The 21,082-nt window shown below is 41.5% G+C and overlaps 1 protein-coding gene across 17 annotated transcripts in view; it reads right to left on the reverse strand.

Annotated features, from left to right (window-relative positions):
• USP28 (ubiquitin specific peptidase 28) overlaps window positions 1-21,082 on the reverse strand; it is a 77,680-nt gene that overhangs the window by 35,731 nt on the left and 20,867 nt on the right. For 12 of the 17 annotated variants that reach the window (XM_039471106.2, XM_039471105.2, XM_039471102.2 and 9 more), the window contains 4 exons: window positions 17,381-17,458; window positions 16,958-17,090; window positions 7,851-7,956; window positions 6,795-6,954 (listed from right to left, as the gene is read on the reverse strand). In XM_039471106.2, the coding sequence (XP_039327040.1) occupies window positions 6,795-6,954; window positions 7,851-7,956; window positions 16,958-17,090; window positions 17,381-17,458 (477 nt within the window). The remainder of the gene's footprint in view (window positions 1-6,794; window positions 6,955-7,850; window positions 7,957-16,957; window positions 17,091-17,380; window positions 17,459-21,082) is intronic. The other 5 variants (XM_039471110.1, XM_039471108.1, XM_074400623.1 and 2 more) reach the window with 1 other exon arrangement.

The following is a 21,082-nucleotide window of genomic DNA, read 5'->3' on the forward strand; positions in this document are numbered from 1 at the left end:
TAGCTAAAAGAATATTAATACTTTTAGGTAAAAAATAGAAACAACCTAAAGGAGTAGTTTTTGTTTTGTTTTGCTTTTGCTTTTGTAGAGACAGGGTCTTGTATGTTGCCCAGGCTGGTCTCAAATTTCTGAGCTCAAGTGATCTGCCCGCTTTGGCCTCCCAAATTGCTGAGATTATAGACACGAGCCACCATGCTTGGCCAAAAGTAGTAGCTTAAATAAACTGTACTACATTTATACAATAGACTATTAAGCAGTCATTGAGATAATACTGTAAAATGTATTTATAAAATGACTTCCTATATAGCAGGGAAAATGAAAAACAAACAAACAAAAAAACAAGAGCTAATTGTATCAACATGGATAAACCTCAAAAATACATTTTGAGTGAAGAAAGTTACAGAAGAAAGTATTATACTGGCCAGGTGCAGTGGCTCACACCTATAATCCCAGCACTTTGGGAGGCCGAGGAGGGAGAATCACAAGGTCAGGAGTTCGAGACCAGCCTGGCCAATATGGTGAAACCCCGTCTCTACTAAAAATACAAAAAAAGTCAGCTGGGCATGGTGGAGGGTACCTGTAGTTCCAGCTACTCGGGAGACTGAGGCAGGAAGATTGCTTGAACCCAGGAGGCGGAGGTTGCAGTGAGCCGAGATTGCACCACTGCATCCCAGCCTGGGCAACAGAGTGAGACTCGGTCTCCAAAAAAAAAAAAGGGATTATACTGCTTATATTAAGATTAACAACATGTAAAACAATACTACATATTGTTTGGGGATACATACATGTGCAGTTATGTCTGTGGGAAAGGGATGATGTCACAACAGGGACTCAACAGAACAGAAATTTGAAACATTAATTTTTTTTTTTTTTTGTGAGACGGAGTTTCGCTCTTTTTACCCAGGCTGGAGTGCAATGGCACGATCTCAGCTCACCGCAACCTCCGCCTCCTGGGTTCAGGCAATTCTCCTGTCTCAGCCTCCTGAGTAGCTGGGATTACAGGCATGCGCCACCATGCTCAGCTAATTTTTTGTATTTTTTTTTTTTTTTTTTTGAGACGGAGTTTCGCTCTTGTTACCCACGCTGGAGTGCAATGGCGCGATCTCGGCTCACCGCAACCTCCGCCTCCTGGGTTCAAGCAATTCTCCTGCCTCAGCCTCCTGAGTAGCTGGGATTACAGGCACACGCCACCATGTTGACCAGGATGGTCTCGATCTCTTGACCTCGTGATCCACCCGCCTCGGCCTCCCAAAGTGCTGGGATTACAGGCTTGAGCCACCGCGCCCGGCAATTTTTTGTATTTTTAGTAGAGACGGGGTTTCACCTTGTTGACCAAGGTTGGTCTTGATCTCTTGACCTTGTGATCCACCCGCCTCGGCCTCCCAAAGTGCTGGGATTACAGGCTTGAGGCACCGCGCCCGGCCTGAAACATTAATTTTTTAAGCCAGGTGGTGAGTATAGCAGTGTTGACTATTCTCCACTCTTTGTCATAATCATGTATTTTTTAAAAGTTTAACAGCAGATATCTCTGGCTAGTAGAACTGAAGAGAGGAATTCTTTTTTATTTGTAAATCACATTTTTCTACTTTGAATATCTTTCATAAGTTAATTTTTAAAAAACTCTTGTATGAATATATAATCCCTCATCCTAACATGCTCCTCAAATGAAAACTCGCTCAGGCTTGCATGGTGGAAATCTTGACGCAGCATCCTAGGTAGATAAAAGGCAAAACTTTGCTATTAGAACTAGATAAAACACATTCTTGGTATTCTAAAAGCCTCAGGTATATTTATTAATGTCAACCAAAGAATCAAAGTGTCAGTACCTGACTAGAGCCCATGTGCACCTCTATGGCTTCCTTCACTCTAATATAAGCCATGGTGGGATTCAGTCAATAGGATGAGTGTTCACCCGGACTGGAGTGTAAAACCGGGTCATGCTCCTGCACCAAAGTTCTCTCAGGAGCCAGGACTTGTCTACTGAGCTCTATCCTGAGCCACTCTCTTCTCTTCCACCTCACCTGTCTACCTGACACACCTGCATTCCTACCCTGCTGGCTACCCTGTGACATTCTCGAGTTTCTGTTCCACTGTGAGAAAAATGGCTTTACATGCTTGGCCACTTAACTCCACCTCTTCGCCATCACGAAAATCGGGCTTTCCCCAAAGATGCCATTGTTCTTAAAAACCACAGTAAATGTGAGCTAATACTACTCACATCTCCCAACTTTCTCTCTAACAGCTACTGCTTCTGTGTTCTCTGTATCACTTCATTATATCCTCCTCCAGTCACCAAAGTTTAGAAGTGCAGAAAAATCCTTGAATCTTTCTCCTAATCATTCACATCCAATGACTAACAGGTCCCTTGGCCTCTGCTTCTGGGTGCTCTTTATAACCTAACTGCTTTCTCCCTATCAGTGCCCCATCAGCTGCTCGAATCCAACTCCCACTGCCGCTCACTTGCATAACTATATGGTCTCTCTGCTTCCAAAACTTCCCTCCACCAACTCACACTTGCCATGCAGCTCCTCGTTACTACCTCCCTAATATGACCAAAATAAAGCTCCCGATTCACTGAAGACTGTCATCTGGTAATAGCTTTCCTCACTCTCCCAAGTCCTGACATCCTCCTAGGTGACTTTGCTCAACATCCAATCCCTGAGGACATCCTGTCAGTGTTGTCTTGAGAATATACTAAGAACACCAACTCTTTTCTATTTCCAGGGCTACCAGTCCAGTCCAAGTCACCATCACTCTGCATGGATGACAGCCATGGGGCTCTCTCTGTGCATTCTTGCCCCTCCATCCTGATCTCCTCACAGAAGCCAGAGTGAGTCTTTTAACACTTGAGCCAGAGTTCATCAGTCTGCCACTGGGGAACTTCACAGACTCCCTGTCCACTCAGACCCTCATCTCCAGTGACCTTCCCTTTGCTCTTAGCATACAGCCAATAGGACTCCAGCATGTTCCCTGAACACACCAAACCCATTCCCACCATGAAGCCATTGCGTCATGCATTCCTCTACCTGGAATGTTTTTGTCCCAGTAGCTGCCTGGTTCACTCCCTTGCCAGTCTCACCCCCCTTCCCCACCTCAGTGAGGCTCACTGAACACCACAGTTAATACTGCAACCTGTTACCACCCTCCTGCAGTTCTAATCTCCCTAACTTTGCTCTTTTTTCTACTGGACCAACCACAGTCTAATGTATTATACAATTTATTTAGCTAGTTCATCACTCTGTTAGTTTTTCGTTTACTGTTCATTTCTATCTCACCTCACGAGAATTTACATTCCATGTGGGCACAGCTTTCTTTGTTTTGTTCACTCCTAAATCAAGGGCCTAGAACACTGTTAGACATAGAACAGGTGTTCAACTGTTTGCTGAGAGCCCTTGCAGCCATCCAGCCTGGAGATCTCTCTGCTTCTTGGGTGTCCCATGTCTAGTGACACATTCTTCCCCTCCATCTCCATCTACACTCGTATCCCAGGCTGCACCCAAAATAAGCCAACACCTAAAATGTATCAGTTCACAGATCACATATTCAGAAAATCTCACTCTGGTACCATTACTCTCTTCTGCGTTATCTGTCCAATTACCCACAGGATACCCGTTCTTTGAATTCAGCAGGGGCCCAAGCAAACTGATCTCTTTCCTGGCCCCCAACCATCAGTTCTCCTTCTTATCTTCATTTCTTTCTCCATCTAGCTTTGATACTATGGTCTTAATTACCCTTCATTAAATTCAGAGTGCCCTTTTGTCCTTTGATCACATACCCAGCAAATGCTCCAACTTAAATGGGTTGAGTTTTCCATGTAAGAGGTTCAGAATGCTGTCAAGACAAAGTACTGATAGAAACTGAACATTTTTGTATCACTAGTCATTGAAAGTCAACAATTTCAAGAAGACCTTCAAATTTTTGAAAATCCTACTATTGTGCTCTGATGCCAACTGGTTTTCCCACCATCTCCAACAACTATTTCAAACTTTCACTCCCTTTGAAATCTGACTGTCGCTTTTCCACTGTGTTAAAAAACGGCTGCTTATTTCATAGACGGGGGAAAAAAAGACTAGACACCACTTCAACTCTAACATGCAGTTATCATTTCTTCCTCCTCCCTGCCTATTACTCCCTTGCCCTTTTCCTTGTTAAGGCCAACTCCTCCGATATACTTTCTATGCTGTCTGCTCATGCTGTCCCAGAAGCCTTACTCACCTATCCTCTGCATCTGCTGGCTCTTGTCCACCCTCCACAGGAGTTAAGGCTGAGGGGGATGTGAATCCAGGGAGTATTCTCTTTCTTTCTCTGTCTCTGTCTCTGTCTCTGTCTCTCTCTCTCTCTCTCTCTCTCTCTCTCCCCTTTCAGACAGGAAAGAACTGACATGTTCCACATTATCTTCCTACACTCTATTCTTAACACAGATGCCAGTGATCCTTTTAAACTGGAAGTATGATCGGATCACTTCTCTGCTCCAAATCTTCCAATGCATTCCTATTTCTAGAATTCTCCCAAATCCTCATCATGACCCCAGGCTCTCCCATTCCACCTCCATCACCTTTCCTATCCCACTGCTATCAGTTCTGGATCACTCTGTCTCAGCTCTTCCTCAGACACATTAAGCAAGCTCCTAAACCTCAGTCTGCTTATTTGCTGTTCCTTGTCTGAAATGTTCTCTATGTAATTATATAGCTCATTCCCTGGCCACCTTCAGGCCTCTACTCAAATGCCCACCTCATCAGAAAGGCCATCCCTGACCCACTGCCCTCTCCAGCTGAACCCTGTCCAGTCCCACAGCCTCATTCATTCATCTTTACACTTGTCACCACCTGATGTTTCATTTACTGTCTGTGCCACTCTTTCCAAAGTAAACTGTGAGAGTAGGGTCTTTGTTTTGTTTTAGTCACTGCTGTTTCACCAGAGCCTAAGACAGTGCCAGGTACATAGAAACTGGATGTAGAAAGGGAGAATTACATTCTTCAGCACAAGCAGCTGGGTAGATGCCATGTACCATGATGGAGAAGATTGCTGGGGTGAGCATCAGGGGCTGCATTGGAGCAATGTAAGTTTAAGATGCCTGACTGACTCTTCTAGAAAGCCACTACCCTCTAGTGAATTCATTCACTCCCTTGGTTTTACTACCATCTATATGGCACTGATTTCCAAAACTGTAGCTGCAGCCCAGCACTTTTTTCTGAAGTACAGATTCATATACTGAAGTACAGATTCATATAATTATCTGCCTACATAGTATCTCCTTAAATTCAACTCATTTAAGTTGGAGGATTTGCTAGATATGTGATGAAAGGACCAAAGGGTACTCTGTGAATTTAATGAAGGGTAGTTAAGACCACAGCATACACAGACGCTGGCACCTCAAACTCAGCATATCTAAAACCGAACTGATCAGCAGGTGCAGTCGCTCATGCCTGTAATCCCAGCCCTTTGGGAGGCCAAGGCAGTTGGATCATTTGAGGTCAGGAGTTCAAGACCAGCCTGGCCAACATGGTGAAACCCCATCTCTACTAAAACTACAAAAACTAACCAGGCGTGGTGGCACATGCCTGTAAGCTAGGTGAGGGGCTGAGGGAAGAGGATCCCCGGAATCCAGGAGGCAGAGGTTGCAGTGAGCCAAGATTGTGCCATCTTGTCTCAAATGAGTAACTAAATAAATAATACATTTAAAAAATAAAGACACTGGGCCGGGTGCAGTGGTTCACACCTGAAATCCCAGCACGTTGGAAGGCTGAGGCAGGCATATCACCTGAAGTCAGGAGTTTGAGATCAACCTGGCCAACATGGTGAAACCCCTTCTCTACTAAAAAATTAGCAAGGCAGCCAGGCGCAGTGGCTCACACCTGTAATCCCAACACTTTGGGAGACCAGCACTATGGGGGATGCTATAAACTTTCATGGATAATTCAAAATCTCAGAAAAAGTATTTACTGGATAATCCCTAGCTATGTAAGTAACTGTAAGACTGTAATGCAAATGGAGGTCTGGAGTTGGAGACCAGCCTGGCCAACATGGTAAAACCCCATTTCTACTAAAAATACAAAATTTAGCCAGTTGTGGTGTCGTTTGCCTGTAGTCCCAGCTACTCAGGAGGCTGAGGCAGTGAAATTGCTTGAACCTGGGAGGTGGAGGTTGCAGTGAGCTGAGATCGCACCACTGCACTCTAGCCTGGGCGACAGAGCAAGACTCCATCTCAAGAAACAAACGAACAACAACAACAACAAAACTCACCTAAAATCCATACTTAACACACACCCAAATTATTTCTCTTCCAGTGTCAAATGGCACTATAATCCACCTGGTTACTTGAACTAGAAACCTCAGAGTCTTACTCAACTGCTGCAGGCATATCCTGTATCCAACTGCCAACCAATCTCATAGATTTGATTTCGTCAGCGCCTCAAGAATGCATTCACTTCTTCCCCTCCATGACTTCTGACACTTCTCTACTCCAGACCACCACTGTCACCTACCTGGATAGCCATGATAGCCTTCAACAACTGATTTCTCCTTATTCACTCTCATTGCTATAATACAGTGTTCACTAAACGCTTATCCAAAACACCTATTCAATGTATTTACAACCACAGAGGATTTTATTTTTAGTACTGCCCAACTTAGACATCAGAGCATCTAAATCCAAAACACAATAATGCCACAGGAAAAACTTCCCAGTTTTATAGATCTGTTTTAATTTTTTGAAAGCTATGTTTCTACATTTCACTTTAATAAATTAGGAATTTACTTCCAAAAGACACAGTTATCTCTTAAAAATATCATACCTGAATAACAGCACTAAACCAACATGTATTGCCAACATTTTTCAGCCCAACTGGCCAACCATCAACTCTCCTCCAGTCATTGGGATTGGGGTTTTCTCCCCAGACTTCACAGCGTTTTCTCTTTGAGCGCTTAGTTTCTGCAGAGGTTGCTTCGTGCATCCTATGTTGTGCAAGATACCATACATCAAAAAAGAAAGTAGTTAAAGAATAATATAGCATATGGAGGATACTATAACCTTTCATGGATAATTCAAAATGCCAGAAAAAGTATTTACTGGATAATCCCTAGCTATATAAGTAACTATAAAATTGTAATGCAAATGAAAAGCAAGATTTTAACATAAAAATGTTAATCCTTCGTTAACTGACATTATTACTAATAAGGTCCATGGTAAGTTGAAACTCAAGACTGTTTAAGGCTATCATATTAGAGTTTTAGATTTCAACACAGCATACTACCTATGACCCCGCCATTGAAAAGGGCAGGAGAGACACTGTGCTAAAGATAAGAGCTCCAAGTTGCCCAGGACACAAAACATAGCCCTATGTTGCCTGAAACAAACAACTCAGCAGTGTGAGGGAATAAACATGTCCAGAAACTGATAGGCCACCACTGGAACTGGACGTTGGTGAACAGTACCAAACAATCACCAAATTAGTACCAGTTCAAAAAAATAGATTCCTTGATCACTTATCAGGCAGGGTAGTTGAGTAACTTTCATTTAAAAATATGTAACAGCATAATCCTCAAAGTTTATAAAAGAGAATATACATTTATCAGATACCTGGACTAGGTTGTTTTTAATTTACCCTAGTAACTGTGAACTAAAACACCTGGCACACTTCTACTCAAAGACACAGGTTGCAATAAGACCCCTTTCAGTTTGGCTTTTTCAAAAGTGAACCAAAGAGTAAGCTAATGCAAATTCAAAATTTATCCTAAAAGAAATTTCATTCAGGCTCTTAGCAGAATTATTTCTGAGTGGCAGTCACAGAGCTATTGCTTTTGACATACACACAAATGTGGGGGTAAGGATTATAAGTTAAATCAGTAACCTGTTAAGATCTCTTCCATCAGCTTGAATTTTGGGAGACTCCAGTAGACTCAAAGCAATGGCAGCCTGAAGATCATCTTTGTTATCATGAGTAAGGTCTATCACCTCTGTAAGATAAACAGAAATTTAGTTAGTCTACATATAGGAAACACTGCCCTTGTATCATATAAGTAAAAGGTAAAGACATACTCCCTAGCTTTCATTACAATAATGGCTCATCTGTGTAACAATTTTATTACTGTATAGCAGAGTCAAATGAGTAACTTCGGCTACACTGGAACCTTAGACTAGCCCATAGTACAGGAATAACAAGCTGCAAAAATCAAATGAATCAAATACCCTCTTCTGTATTCTCATTCCACAAAGTCAAAAGTAGATCCCACACATATGGGTTAAATAGTCTCTATTACCGCAAATGTCAGCCAAATATCAAATATCCAGGGAACAGATATTTTCAATCTCATACAAAATATTTCAGAGAATAGGGACATACTCCAGTTAAGAACAGTAAGGGAAAGAAAAAGTGAAACTCACACATGATCACAGATGCAAAATACCTAAACCAAATATTAGCAAATAGAACCCAATTAATATATGAAGAAAAATTACATATTAAGACCAAGTTGAGTTTACTGTAGGAAAAAAAAATTGAGTTAATACTAGATGGATCAGCAAAATTCACTATCTTAACAGTTAAAAGAAAAAATAATCATCTTAATAGATACAGAAAATGTATTTGATAATATTCAACTTTCTTTCAGGATAAAAATAGGAAGAGAAAAAAATAACCTTAGGCTGAGAAAAAGTATCCATGAGAAGCCCATAGCAAACTTTTGTATTTAATGTAGAAGTGTTAAATACATTTGCTTTAAAATCAAGACTAAGACAAACCTATCTATTATCACTGCTTTTTATTCACCATGGTTCTGGAAGTTCTAGCCTGGCGGTAAGAACTTTTGGGCTTGTCGGCTCAAGCCTATAATCCCAGCCCTTTGAGAGGCCAAGATGGGTGGATCACTTGAGGTCAGGAGTTGAGACCAGCCTGGCCAACATGGTGAAGCCTTGTCTCTACTAAAAATACAAAAATTAGCCAGGCATGGTTGCACATGCCTGTAATTCCAGCTATTTGGGATATTGAGGCAGGAGAATCTTGAACCCAGGAGGGAAAGGTTGCAGTGAGCTGAGATTGTGCCACTGCACTCCAGCCTGAGCGACAGAGTGAGGCTCTCTAAGAATATAAAGACTGGAAAATAATAAGCAAAGCTGTCATAATTCACAGATAATAATCACCTACAAGGGAAATCCAAATCTACAGCTACTCTGGGCATACTGCCTATGGGATAGCTCTGTTCTACAGGAGCAGTTAAAAAAAAAGAAAGAAAAAACCCCACAAATATTATAAAACCGCAGTAATCAAGATTCTGTGCTACTGGCATAAGGAGACATATACATCAATGGAATAGAATTTATAGTCCAGAAATAGACTCTCACATTTATGGTCAATTGATTTTTGACCTAAGTAAGTACTAAGACAACTCAAGGGGGAAAGAATATCTTTTCGACCAAAGGTGCTGTGACAACTGGACACCACATGCAAAAGAAAGCTGAACTCCTACCTAACCCCACACACAAAAATTAAGTCAAAATGCATTAAGTCCTCATGATGACAGCTAAAACTATAAAACTTTTAGAGTACAACACAGGTGTAAATTTTCATGACCTTAGATTAGGCAACGGAATTTTAGATTACAAAGCATAAGGAACCAAGGAAAAAATAAAGATTTTTAAAAATCCTTTGGATTTCAAAGGATGCCATCAAGAAGTAAAGAGATAACTCACAGAAAGGGAGAAAATCTTTGTAAAACATGCATCTGGTAAGAGATATATACACAGAACATACAAAGAACTCCTGAAACTGAATGAGACACACAAACAGCGATTTCAAAAATGAGCAAAAACTTGAAGACATTTCTCTGAAGAATATACTAGATGAATGACCAATAAGCACACAATGCTCAATATTACTAATTACCAGAAAAATGCAAATCAAAACCACAGTATTTCACTCCCATGGAGATAGCTATCAAAAAAATAATATTAAGACTGGCAAGAATGTGGAGAAACTGGAAGCTTTGTGCACTGTTGGTGGGATTTTGAGACGGTGCAACTGGCTAGGCACAGTGGCTCACGCCTGTAATCCCAGCCAAGCTGGGCATATGGCTTGAGCTAAGGAGTTCAAGAACTCACTGGGCAACATGGCGAAACCTTGTCTCTAAAACATTTAAAAGAATTAGTCTAGTATGGTGGTGTGTGCCTGTAAATCCCAGCCACTTTGGAGGCTGAGGCGAATCGCTTATACCCGGGAGGTAGAGGCTGCAGTCAGCCAAGATCGCGCCACTGTACTCCAGCCTGGGTGACAGAGCGAGAACTTGGAGACTTGTTCTCAAAAACAAATAAATAAGTAAAAAATCCAATTATTATTAGAACTATTCCAATTATCCTAATTATGATAGAATATTACCATTCTATTATTTACTTTTACCAAAATAAAGAATCTAGGTAACGATCAACCATAGCTGAAAATGCTAAGTGAGAAACTTTATGAATTAAGCTGACAATACCCAAATACGATTATGATTTTAACAACACAAAGAGGGCAACCAGACATTATATGCTTCTCAATCTAACGCAATAGAAGATGGACACACACTACCTATGACACAGTCATGCCAGATAAGCATCTATGTTTATAGGAAAGACATGAGACAGAAAAATCCATTGAAACAGAAATACAATCACCAAACTCCAGAATGTGTGTAAACTGACATAACAAAGGACTTGATTTCTTTGGATATTAAACTGCAAGAAAAAAAGGGGGAATTTATAGATAAAGAGAATCTTAAAAGATACTTCAAACATACTTAATGTTCTAATTTATTTGGATCATTGTTCTTATAAAAACTGCCAACACTGTTAATGAGAAAACCAGGGAAATTTCTACACTGGTTATTTGATGAGATTAAGGGATTACTGATGAGATTAAGAGATTATTTTTAAAGTGCGATAATGTTGCAGTTTAAAAAAATAAACAGTCCTCTTTTAGAAACATACCCAAAAAGTTAAACATAAAATTATCATATGACCCAGCAATTCTACTTCTAGGAATACACACAAAAGAACTGAAAATGGATACTCAATGAAATAGACACTGGCTTTATCATGACAGGGATATTCAATCATTGAATATGCCCATTACCCAGGTCATGCTGTGGTTAAGGACACCCCTTCAGTGTGGACCCCTCATAAAACATGACTGCAGCAAAACTGAAAAAGTTCTGGAAGCCTTATTAGATTTGCTATCTCAACTTCCTCTCTTGGGTCTTACAGATGCTAATAAAAACAAAGGTTCATTAACAGGAGAATGGTAAAAAGCTGAGGGGAAAAGTCAAGGGACAAAGGTGGAAATGTTTAAAGGATTATTAAGGAAGTAAGTAAAGAAAACATTGATGAGGTGAAACTAAGGAGAAAAAGAAATTTTGAGATAATATAGAATTGATACTGAAGATCAATGGGGAAAGTACAGTCTCTTCAATTAAAGTTACCGATTAAAGGTTTTAATATAGTACTACCAAAGGTGGATGAACGAAAGGGAACCTCTGTTGATTAACCAACATTAAAGGGCTTCAAACAAGTTTCTTGCATTTACCCCAGTCTGGAGAAACTTTAAAAGCTGACTGCAAAGAGAAAGATGACCAACAATTGTGTGGGTCAATGTTGAGGCAGGTTAATCAAGATAAAGACTGACAAACAGCCAAGAGTTCCTTGGTTCAATCCCTTGCTGGGGACCCAAAGCCTTATGTACACCAGTGGTAAAAGGATCAGGGCATGGAGTAGAAACCTTTCTGGGGCTCTGTGACACAGAAGCCCAATGCACTGTGATTCCAAAACCTGTTAATAAAGTTCTAATGGAGGCCATACTTAGGAATGTAAGGGTTGATGGAATTAGGATAAAATTTCATAGGAGAGTTAGCATGTCTGAACCTGCTTCATGTGAAGTAGTTCCATCACCTCTACTTTATTGTATTACGGAGACGGATATTGTATCTGCCTGAAGAACGTTCCCTCTGCCTACTCCTGTCCTGTGAAACAGAAGGCACGTAAACTTGTCCTTCAAGCAATAATAAGTAGATGTGCTATATGGGAACCAGAAAGATTCCCCCAGCCTACACAACATAGAAGTTGACGTGCTGGTAGGGACAAACTGATTGCGGAGCATTTACCAGAGCTCATGGCAAAAGCCTGTGAATGCCTCCCAGCGACAACTACTGAGACTTAGGACTAGAGAATTACCACTTGAGGGGCATGTATTACCTTGCTATGAGACATTAATTGAAGCTACCCCTATAATTGAGGACATAAAATCATCCTGAAACCTGAAATACTCATGCTTTTTGTGGGCTGTCAGAGAAACACTTCAATGAGGATGACAGTGCCCAAGAGTTCCATAATAAAATGGAAATAGTTTATACAGGACCTTGTTACCTGGAAAATGCAAGGAGGTCTTTGCATTACCCAGGTAGCAGAGAGCTTCTTTTCCCCTAGGACTGACTCTGGAACTGCGTGAGGAGCTGCTGGATCATATCCACACTTGGACAGTTTCCCAATAAACAGCTCCCAACAGACCAACAAAGAGCTGCTTTGTTTACAGATGGCAGTTCCAAGGTGAATGGACAACAACCTATTTGGAAGGAAGCATGCCACTGGGATCAAAGCAGGTAAAAACAAGTCCGCTGGGTGTGTTGATTGCATGTTGTTTTTCTCGCAGTGATGGAAGAATTGAACAGTGGTAAAAGCCCCTGTGCTAGGGTTTTTACTCAAGTTATGGGCAGTGACCAGTGACCAGTGGCCACATGATCAGGCTGGAGAGCAATGGAAACCTGGCCTATTAAAGGGATCCCCATATCGGGCACGACACCATGGAAATTTGAAGGGCGCATTAAAATAGGGCATGTCAATGCCAATCAGAAGAAATCCCTTAGATTAAGTTAATATGGGGGTACTGCAGCAGTGCAGAGATGGGCTGAGTCTAGACATGTTCCCTTTCCACCCTCTCAAGAACAAACAGCCAATAGGAACTGTTCTATCTGCAAGAGAAAGATACTCCCTCTGGCTATGGGGAGATTCCCGGGTGGCAAGGCCCAGAACATAGCTGGTCAGTGAGACTGATGCTGGTAGCCCTAGGGGGCTAAAATGGGTCCTGACAGGTACAGACATTGACTCTGAACTGAGCTTTACTAACCCAACAGATCATGCAAATGCTTTCGGTGCTAAACTATTAACAGAGCTCTTTAAAAATTTCCACCTTCCTAAGATGAGCCCTTTGACTCTCCCCTCAGCCTTTCACCATTCTTTTGTTAATTAACCTAATGTTTTTATTAGCATCTGTAAGACCCAAGAGAGGAAGCTAAGACAGTATTTCAATTCAAAAGGAAGGACAAGTATTTCCCAATGTAAGATAAATTTTAAAGCAATGGTCACTCTCAAACCCTGTTAAACAGAATATAGGCCAGCTGTGGTGGCTCAGGCTTGTAATCCCAGCACTTTGGGAGGCAGAGGTGGGCAGTAGAGACAGGGTTTTACCACGTTGGCCACTCTGGTGTCAAACTCCTAACTCCAAGGCAGGCGTCCCCAGACTTTTTACACAGGGGGCCAGTCCCCTCAGACCGTTGGAGGGCCGCCACATACTGTGCTCCTCTCACCGACCACCAATGAAAGAGGTGCCCCTTCCTGAATGGCCTCAGGGGGCCGCAGTTTGGGGACGCCTGCTCCAAGGTTTCACCAAGGTTTCCTAACCTTGGAGTTAGGAGTTTGAGACCAGAGTGGCCAACGTGGTGAAACCCTGTCTCTACTAAAAGTACAAAATTAGCTGGGTGTGGTGGTGGGCACCTGTAATCCCAGCTACTCGGGAGGCTGAGGCATGAGAATCACTTTAATCTGGAAGGGGTAGGTTGTAGTGAGCTGAATCATGGCCAGGGCAATCCAGCCTGGGCAACAGAGTAAGACGCTGTCTCAAAAAAAAAAAAAAAAAAAAAAAAAAAAAAAAAAAACAGTATAAATAGGTAAAAAATTATTTTGGAAAATACTGTCATTACCTTTGAAGATAAGCATATCTTAATACCTACCAACTACATCACTGGGTATATACACTAAAGAAACTCTTGCATATAAAGACAAGAAGCATGAATTCCCAACAGCTCACAGCAGGCTTATTTATAATAGCAAAAGCTTGAAAACAACCCCAAAGTCAATAGACATGTTGGAAACGGGTTTATAACATCGGGAAAAATCCACACTGAGACAATGGATTACTGAGCAAGGATAGTTTTACTTCCTGCAGGAAGGGTGCAACTCGCTGGCCGTCTTGCCACGAGAGCAGCCCTGAGCAAGGAGACAGGGACATTTAAAACTTCCATAACCTGACGCAATCGTCCTACTGCTGTGTCCAACTTCCATTGGCTGGAACAGGAACTCACATTCTTTGCCTGACCCGGTTGGCTAAAAACTTGGAAATTTTCTAAAGTAGTAAAGGCAGAGGAGAACAAAGCAAAAGAGGAAGTAATTTGTGGAATGCTTAGAGAAGCGATAACATTTCCAAATAAGGAAGGGGAATAAGTTATGACATAAGACTTGACTGGGCTTGTCCAGGCGTATCATGGCAAATATCTAGGTTAAAGTGTAAGAACTAGCTGGTTGGGGGTGGGGGGTGGGGGGCAGGGGGGGTGTAAATAAATAAAGTGTAAGAACTAAGAACACAGGATGCACTTATTTCTTTATTATGACTAACAGCTACTTTAAGATTATTAGCAAAAGCTTTAAAGCAAATTAACCTTTGAAGAAACTATTATTTATTAGTAATGAACTAAGAGGAAAGCTTTGAAGAGGATCCTTTTATTTATTCTTATTTCCTACAGACAAATACAGACAATGTGGTATATTCAGACCATGGAATATTACACACCAGTGAAAATGAATGAATTACAGTTATAACCCTCAACATGGATGAGTTTCAAAAAGAACAATGTTGACAAAAAAAAAGTTGCAGTATGTACCAAGAGAAACATATGAGAATACGCATAGCAGCATCATTCAGAATAGCTCAAAACTGCTAACAGCCCAAATGTCCATTAACACCACCTCACCTTCCTCCAACAAGATTCCAGAAGGTTCTCCTTGGTCTCTCCTCCCAGAAGCCTCCTTGGCTTCCAGAGTCCCATTCTCCTGGCTTTCCCCAGGCACTCTTCACCTCCTCAGACCTCTGAACACTGAGCAACCAGTGCTTAAGCTACTGAACCTTTTCTTTCTCCTATACCAACTCCCTTTGAGAGCTCCTCAGTCTCACAGCTTTACAGAGCATTTATAGGTTATGATTCTAAGTCCACCTACCTCCAGCCTGGACTCCTCTGAACTGCACCTGGGTTCACCACTGTCTTTCTGACACCTTTGCCGTGAAAGTCTAACAGGCATTTCAAACTTAATATCCCCAAAACTTATCTTTTCATCTGTTGCCCCAAATCTGCTCCACCAACAGTGATTCCCATCTTGGTTAAGTGCAACTCTATCCTTTCAGTAGCTTATGAAAAAAAATTTTGAGTCACCTTTAATTCCTCTCTCTCCTCAGTAAGTAAATCTTACTGCCTTTAACCTTAAAAATACTCTATGCCAGGCTGGGTGCAGTGGCTCATGCCTGTAATACCAGCATTTTGGGAGGCCAAGGAAGGTGGATCACAAGAATCAGGAGATTGAGACTATCCTGGCTACTACAGTGAAACCCCGTCTCTACTAAAAATACAAAAAATTAGCCAGGCGTGGCGGCGTGCGCCTGCAGTCCCAGCTATTTTAGAGGCTGAGGCAGGAGAGTCACTTGAACTGGGAGGCGGAGGTTGCAGTGAGCTGAGATCGTGCCACTGCACTCCAGCCTTGGCGACAGAGCAAGATCCCGACTCAGAAACAAAAAACAAACTATGTGCCAGAATGCAGCACTGCTTACCCTCCACCACAGCAGCCTGGTCTGGGCTCCCTGATCTGACCCATACTCATCACTACCCCGTCCCTAACATTCTGTTCTCAACACCACCGTCGGAATGATGATAAATGAAAATTGGTTTATATTATTCCTTTGCTCCAACTCTTCAAAGGCTACCCACCTAACTCACAGCAAAAGCCAGGGCTTAGGAAGGTTCTGAATGATCCACCTCCTTCTATTTCCACGCACCATCCCTTTCAGCCCTCCTCATTCACTGAGCCTTAGCACTGGCCTCCTTGCAGTTCCCTGAGCAAGCTAAGTGCACTCCTATCTCAGGTCCTCAAATGACTTACTCCCTCACCTCCCCTGGGCGTTCTTAAAAGTCCATCCCATTAGAAATTCAGTCCCCAGCACTCCTTTTTCATTTCTTTCATTCTGTCCTTTTCTTCCATGGTATTTATCACATTCTAATATATTACATAATTTATTTGTTGATCTTCTCCCACTAAAAAATAAGCTACATGTGGGCAGGGATTCAAGACTGCTTGGCACATAGTTGGTCCTCACTAAATAAATGCTAAACAATGAGTAAATGAACGAATGAAATTTTTTTTTTTTTTTTTTTTGAGACGGAGTTTCGCTCTTGTTACCCAGGCTGGAGTGCAATGGCACGATCTCGGCTCACCGCAACCTCCGCCTCCTGGTTCAAGCAATTCTCCTGCCTTAGCCTCCCGAGTAGCGGGGACTACAGGCGCGCGCCACCATGCCCAGCTAATTTTTGTATTTTTAGTAGAGACGGGGTTTCACCATGTTGACCAGGATGGTCTCGATCTCTTGACCTCGTGATCCACGTGCCTCGGCCTCCCAAAGTGCTGGGATTATAGGCGTTAGCCACCGTGCCCGGCCACGAATGAAATTTTTTAAGTGTTTAGAATTGTGCCTGCCATACAGCAATGGCTCAGTAATAAGCTATTATTACTATTATTTTCAAGGGGCTGATGTGATTAACAGGGAACTCACATACACTTGGTTTCTTATTTTCTGCTAGTTCAGCAAAGGGCCAAGACAGGATATCCGGAACCTACTTGCTAATACTTCCTTGTTGGCAGCACTCCCCTCTACTTCAGATGGTTCTGTAGCAACAGTGTCTTGACTGGGCTCCTTAACTCTCTCATCAGTGAGAAGGCTGACTGCCTGAGTAATGTCACCGTTACTGGCCTATGGGAGAAAGAGAAAAGAAAATTTCAAAAGTAATCATCATAGAATTTAAAACTAGTTTTGAGTATTAACTCCATACTACCCTGGTGACACACTGAGTACTTTTAGGCAGAATTCTAGGGTAGAATTATGAGACTGGTGGACAGTAGGTCTAATGTGCTCAAAGCATCTAATCTATCAAACACCTCATTACAGGAGGGAGCTTCCATGCTCTGACTTCCCACAACACCCAAACAGCAGCTGTTTAGCTGCTTTAAAACCTCCTAACTAACAAAGATCTGGAAACCAACCTTCAAAGCTTCATGGAGAAAGGAAGGGTCCTGAATGCCTGTGATTTCTCTCAGTTGATTTAACAGCATTTGGCAGCTCTATATTTGCAAAATAAACAAAAAAACCACAAACATGTCAGTCAAAAAGTAAACCTGGGTACATTTAAAGAGTAAGTAAAAGAAAGCATCTTGGATAAACAGCCCTAAGGCTTGCTTTTTTTTTTTTTTTTTTTTTTGAGACACAGTCTTGCTCTGTCACCCAGCCTAGAGTGCAGTGGTGCTATCTCAGCTCACTGCAACCTCCACCTCGCGGGTTCAAGCAATTCTCCTGCCTCAGCCTCCTGAGTAGCTGGGATTACAGGCAGGGGCCACCACGCCCACCAAATTTTTGTAGAGATGGGATTTCACCTTGTTGTTCAGGCTGATCTTGATCTCCTGACCACGAGATTTACCTGCCTCAGCCTCCCAAAGTGCTGGGAATACAGGCGTGACCCACTGCACCCAGCCCTGCATTTTTTTTTACTCTTAAGAATGAACAGGCCGGGCGCGGTGGCTCAAGCCTGTAATCCCAGCACTTTGGGAGGCCGAGGCGGGTGGATCACGAGGTCCAGAGATCCAGACCATCCTGATCAACATGGTGAAACCCCATCTCTACTAAAAATACAAAAAATTAGCTGGGCATGGTGGCACGTGCCTGTAATCCCAGCTACTCAGGAGGCCAAGGCAGGAGAATTCCCTGAACCCAGGAGGTGGAGGTTGCGGTGAGCTGAGATCGCGCCATTGCACTCCAGCCTGGGTAACAAGAGTGAAACTCCGTCTCAAAAAAAAAAAAAAAAGAATGAACAAGCTCCAAGTAACAAGGTATTGACTATCAGACACATTCTGAAATGCCAAATCTATTTCTCTTCGAAAAGTTCAAAAAGTTCAATAATTCATAAATACCTTTCATACTTATGAAAGAAATGAGATGACAGTAAAACTACAAATATATAAAACATTTAAATGTAATATTCTAGCCTTAACGAACACTTAAAGTTCCCCAGGTTTTTCTTTCAGTAGGCAATGCATTAAGTAGGTCATATAAGGAGACCAGGGAATTTGTATGGACATGAAGATGTGCTATTTTAAGCTTTCTTGCACATGCCATTAGTGTGTATCATTTTTCACTGACAGTAAGTTTCCAATCATGTAATTAACCAATGATAACATCAACATATTTAAAACTTTGGGTTTATTTAAAAAGAAGTACAGCTAAGGCTAGAATTTTCTCAATTATTAAATAATTCCAGAGTATAAAGTATGAAATGTTTTCTCTTCATTAATCTAAATCATGAAAAAACCTAAATTGTTAACTTCCAGCTAATACAGAATCAGTTTACAACCCCTTCAGCCTTAACATCTTCACCCTATCATTTTAAACTGCTTTGCACAAAGACAAAATACAAAACACTGATTTGCAAGTACAGCTCAATCTAAACAACTGGCTGGCCCAACTTGAGATACAATGATCTTTATAGACGAATGTTGAAAACAAAGTAGTTCAAAATTAATTCAGCAGCAAGAAATCTAATTTATACTATGCCTAAGATTATGCTTAAATTAAGTTAGTAATATGTCTCAGAGAGATAGTCTACATTTTCTCCCAGCTGTAAGAGAAACAGTATCTTATGTTCTTCAACAGCTGAGGGCCCAATGCAACACTAAAGTATCACACAACTAGAAATAACTAACTGAAACATCTCTCTAAAGTCCTCGAAGAAGCATCAGCAGTCATTCTGCTGTAGTCATAGGCTATAGTCATAGGCTAGAAATGGAACCCTACCCTGCTGAGACCATCAGACTTTCAGGTTATGAGTCTTGTCAAATCCAGTCACTGCCTGTGCACTGGGAGAGTTGATTATCAAACTAAAAGGTATCCAGAGTCAGCCTTGGCAAAAACTAAAATCGCAAGCATGTAATTTTTAGAAAAATTAAATATTATTTTTTTCCAAACTAATTGTAATTCCCATTTTACTGTACCAACTATACCAAAGTGGTATGAATCTATGTATCTCATATAAATCACACATAATTTTCTAAAAGATCAACATCAATACACCCCAAAAAAGGGTGGAATAATTGAGAGGGGGAATGAGTAGCATATTAATACCAAACTAGCGTCAAGAAGGTAACAATGGGATAACCACATCTTCATTGGTAATTACTCTATATAACAATTAGCATTTATGACTCACAGAAAATAATCCCAATAAAAAGTAATAGCTAACATACACTGCTTACTTTTAGCCAGGTGCTACTATAAACACTTAGCACGTAGTAGGGCACAGTGGCTCACGCCTGTAATCTCAGCACTTTGGGAGGTTGAGGTGAGTGGATCACCTGAGGTCAGGAGTTCGAGACCAGCCTGACCAACGTGGAGAAACCCCCGTCTCTACTAAAAATTCTAAATTAGCCGGGTATGGTGGCACATGCCTGTAATCCCAGCTACTCAGGAGACTGAGGCAGGAGAATCACTTGAACCCAGGAGGCGTGCCACTTGCACTCCAGCGTGGGCAAGAAGCACAAAACTCCGTCTCAAAAAAAAAAAAAAAAAAAACCAAAAAACCAAAAAACAAAAAAAAAACACTTGGCATGTGTTAAATAATTTAACTCATTGAACCCTCGTAACAGACCTGTGACAATAGATATTATGCCCGTCCTACAAAGCTGAGGCACAGAAAGGCTAAGTAATTTTACACAAAGCTACTGCTAACAAGGGATGCACCATACCACGCTGTATCTCAGAAGACACACACAAAAAAAGGCAAGAATATCTAATGCAAAAAAAATGCAAATATTTTATTCTTGTATTTTTACATTGTTTTAAATTAATTTATTTATTTCTCACTCTGTCGCCCAGGCTGGAGTGCAGTGACATGATGTCAGCTCACTGCAACCTTCACCTCCCAGGTTCAAGTGATCTTCCTGCCTCAGCCTCCCAAATAGCTGGGACTATATGCACCTACCACAATGCCCGGCTAATTTTTGTATTTTTAGTAAAGACGGGGTTTCACCATGCTGGCCATGCTGATCTCAAACTCCTGACCTCAAGTGATCCACCTGCCTCAGCCTCCCAAAGTACTAGGATTACAGGTGTGAGCCAACACACCCAGCCTATTCTTAACATTTTGATCTTGATCTTTGCACCTTAACAAATTTATTTAAAATTTTTGCCTGCCTTTATACAATCACAAGTTTGACAACTTAGTAGTGCAATGTGTTCTAAACCAGCTATCATCAGAAGCAGAGAGGTAAATATTAAATTTGACTAAATCTAAGGTGGCATCAGTTACAAAGAAAGGAAAACTGCTGCCACTTACACTATGACACAATGTCTTAATGGCAGTCCTAGGAGACATATAAATCAGTCACACTAGCTTCTTAAAGCTCTGAACTTTTTCATTTATGTTGAGGAATACAGCAATTTCCCCTGCTTCCAGGTGCACCGTCTGGCATGTTATGGGCAATTCTTTCACATGTTTCTAAGTAACAAAACTTAACACAGCTTAATACATCTATGGCTATCTTTCCTTCTGGGTTGCATAAAGCACTCAGGTATAGTTTTGCAAGAAAATCTAAAACTGCAAACATTCCTCCAAAGGAAAATATTTGGCTTCATACAAAATCAAGTTTATATCCTGCCATTCTGCTTCCATGCCCTTCTTCATACACAGCCGTTTTGGT

This window comes from Saimiri boliviensis, chromosome 6, assembly GCF_048565385.1.
Source record: "Saimiri boliviensis isolate mSaiBol1 chromosome 6, mSaiBol1.pri, whole genome shotgun sequence".
In the NCBI taxonomy this organism is placed as follows: Eukaryota; Metazoa; Chordata; class Mammalia; order Primates; family Cebidae; genus Saimiri; species Saimiri boliviensis.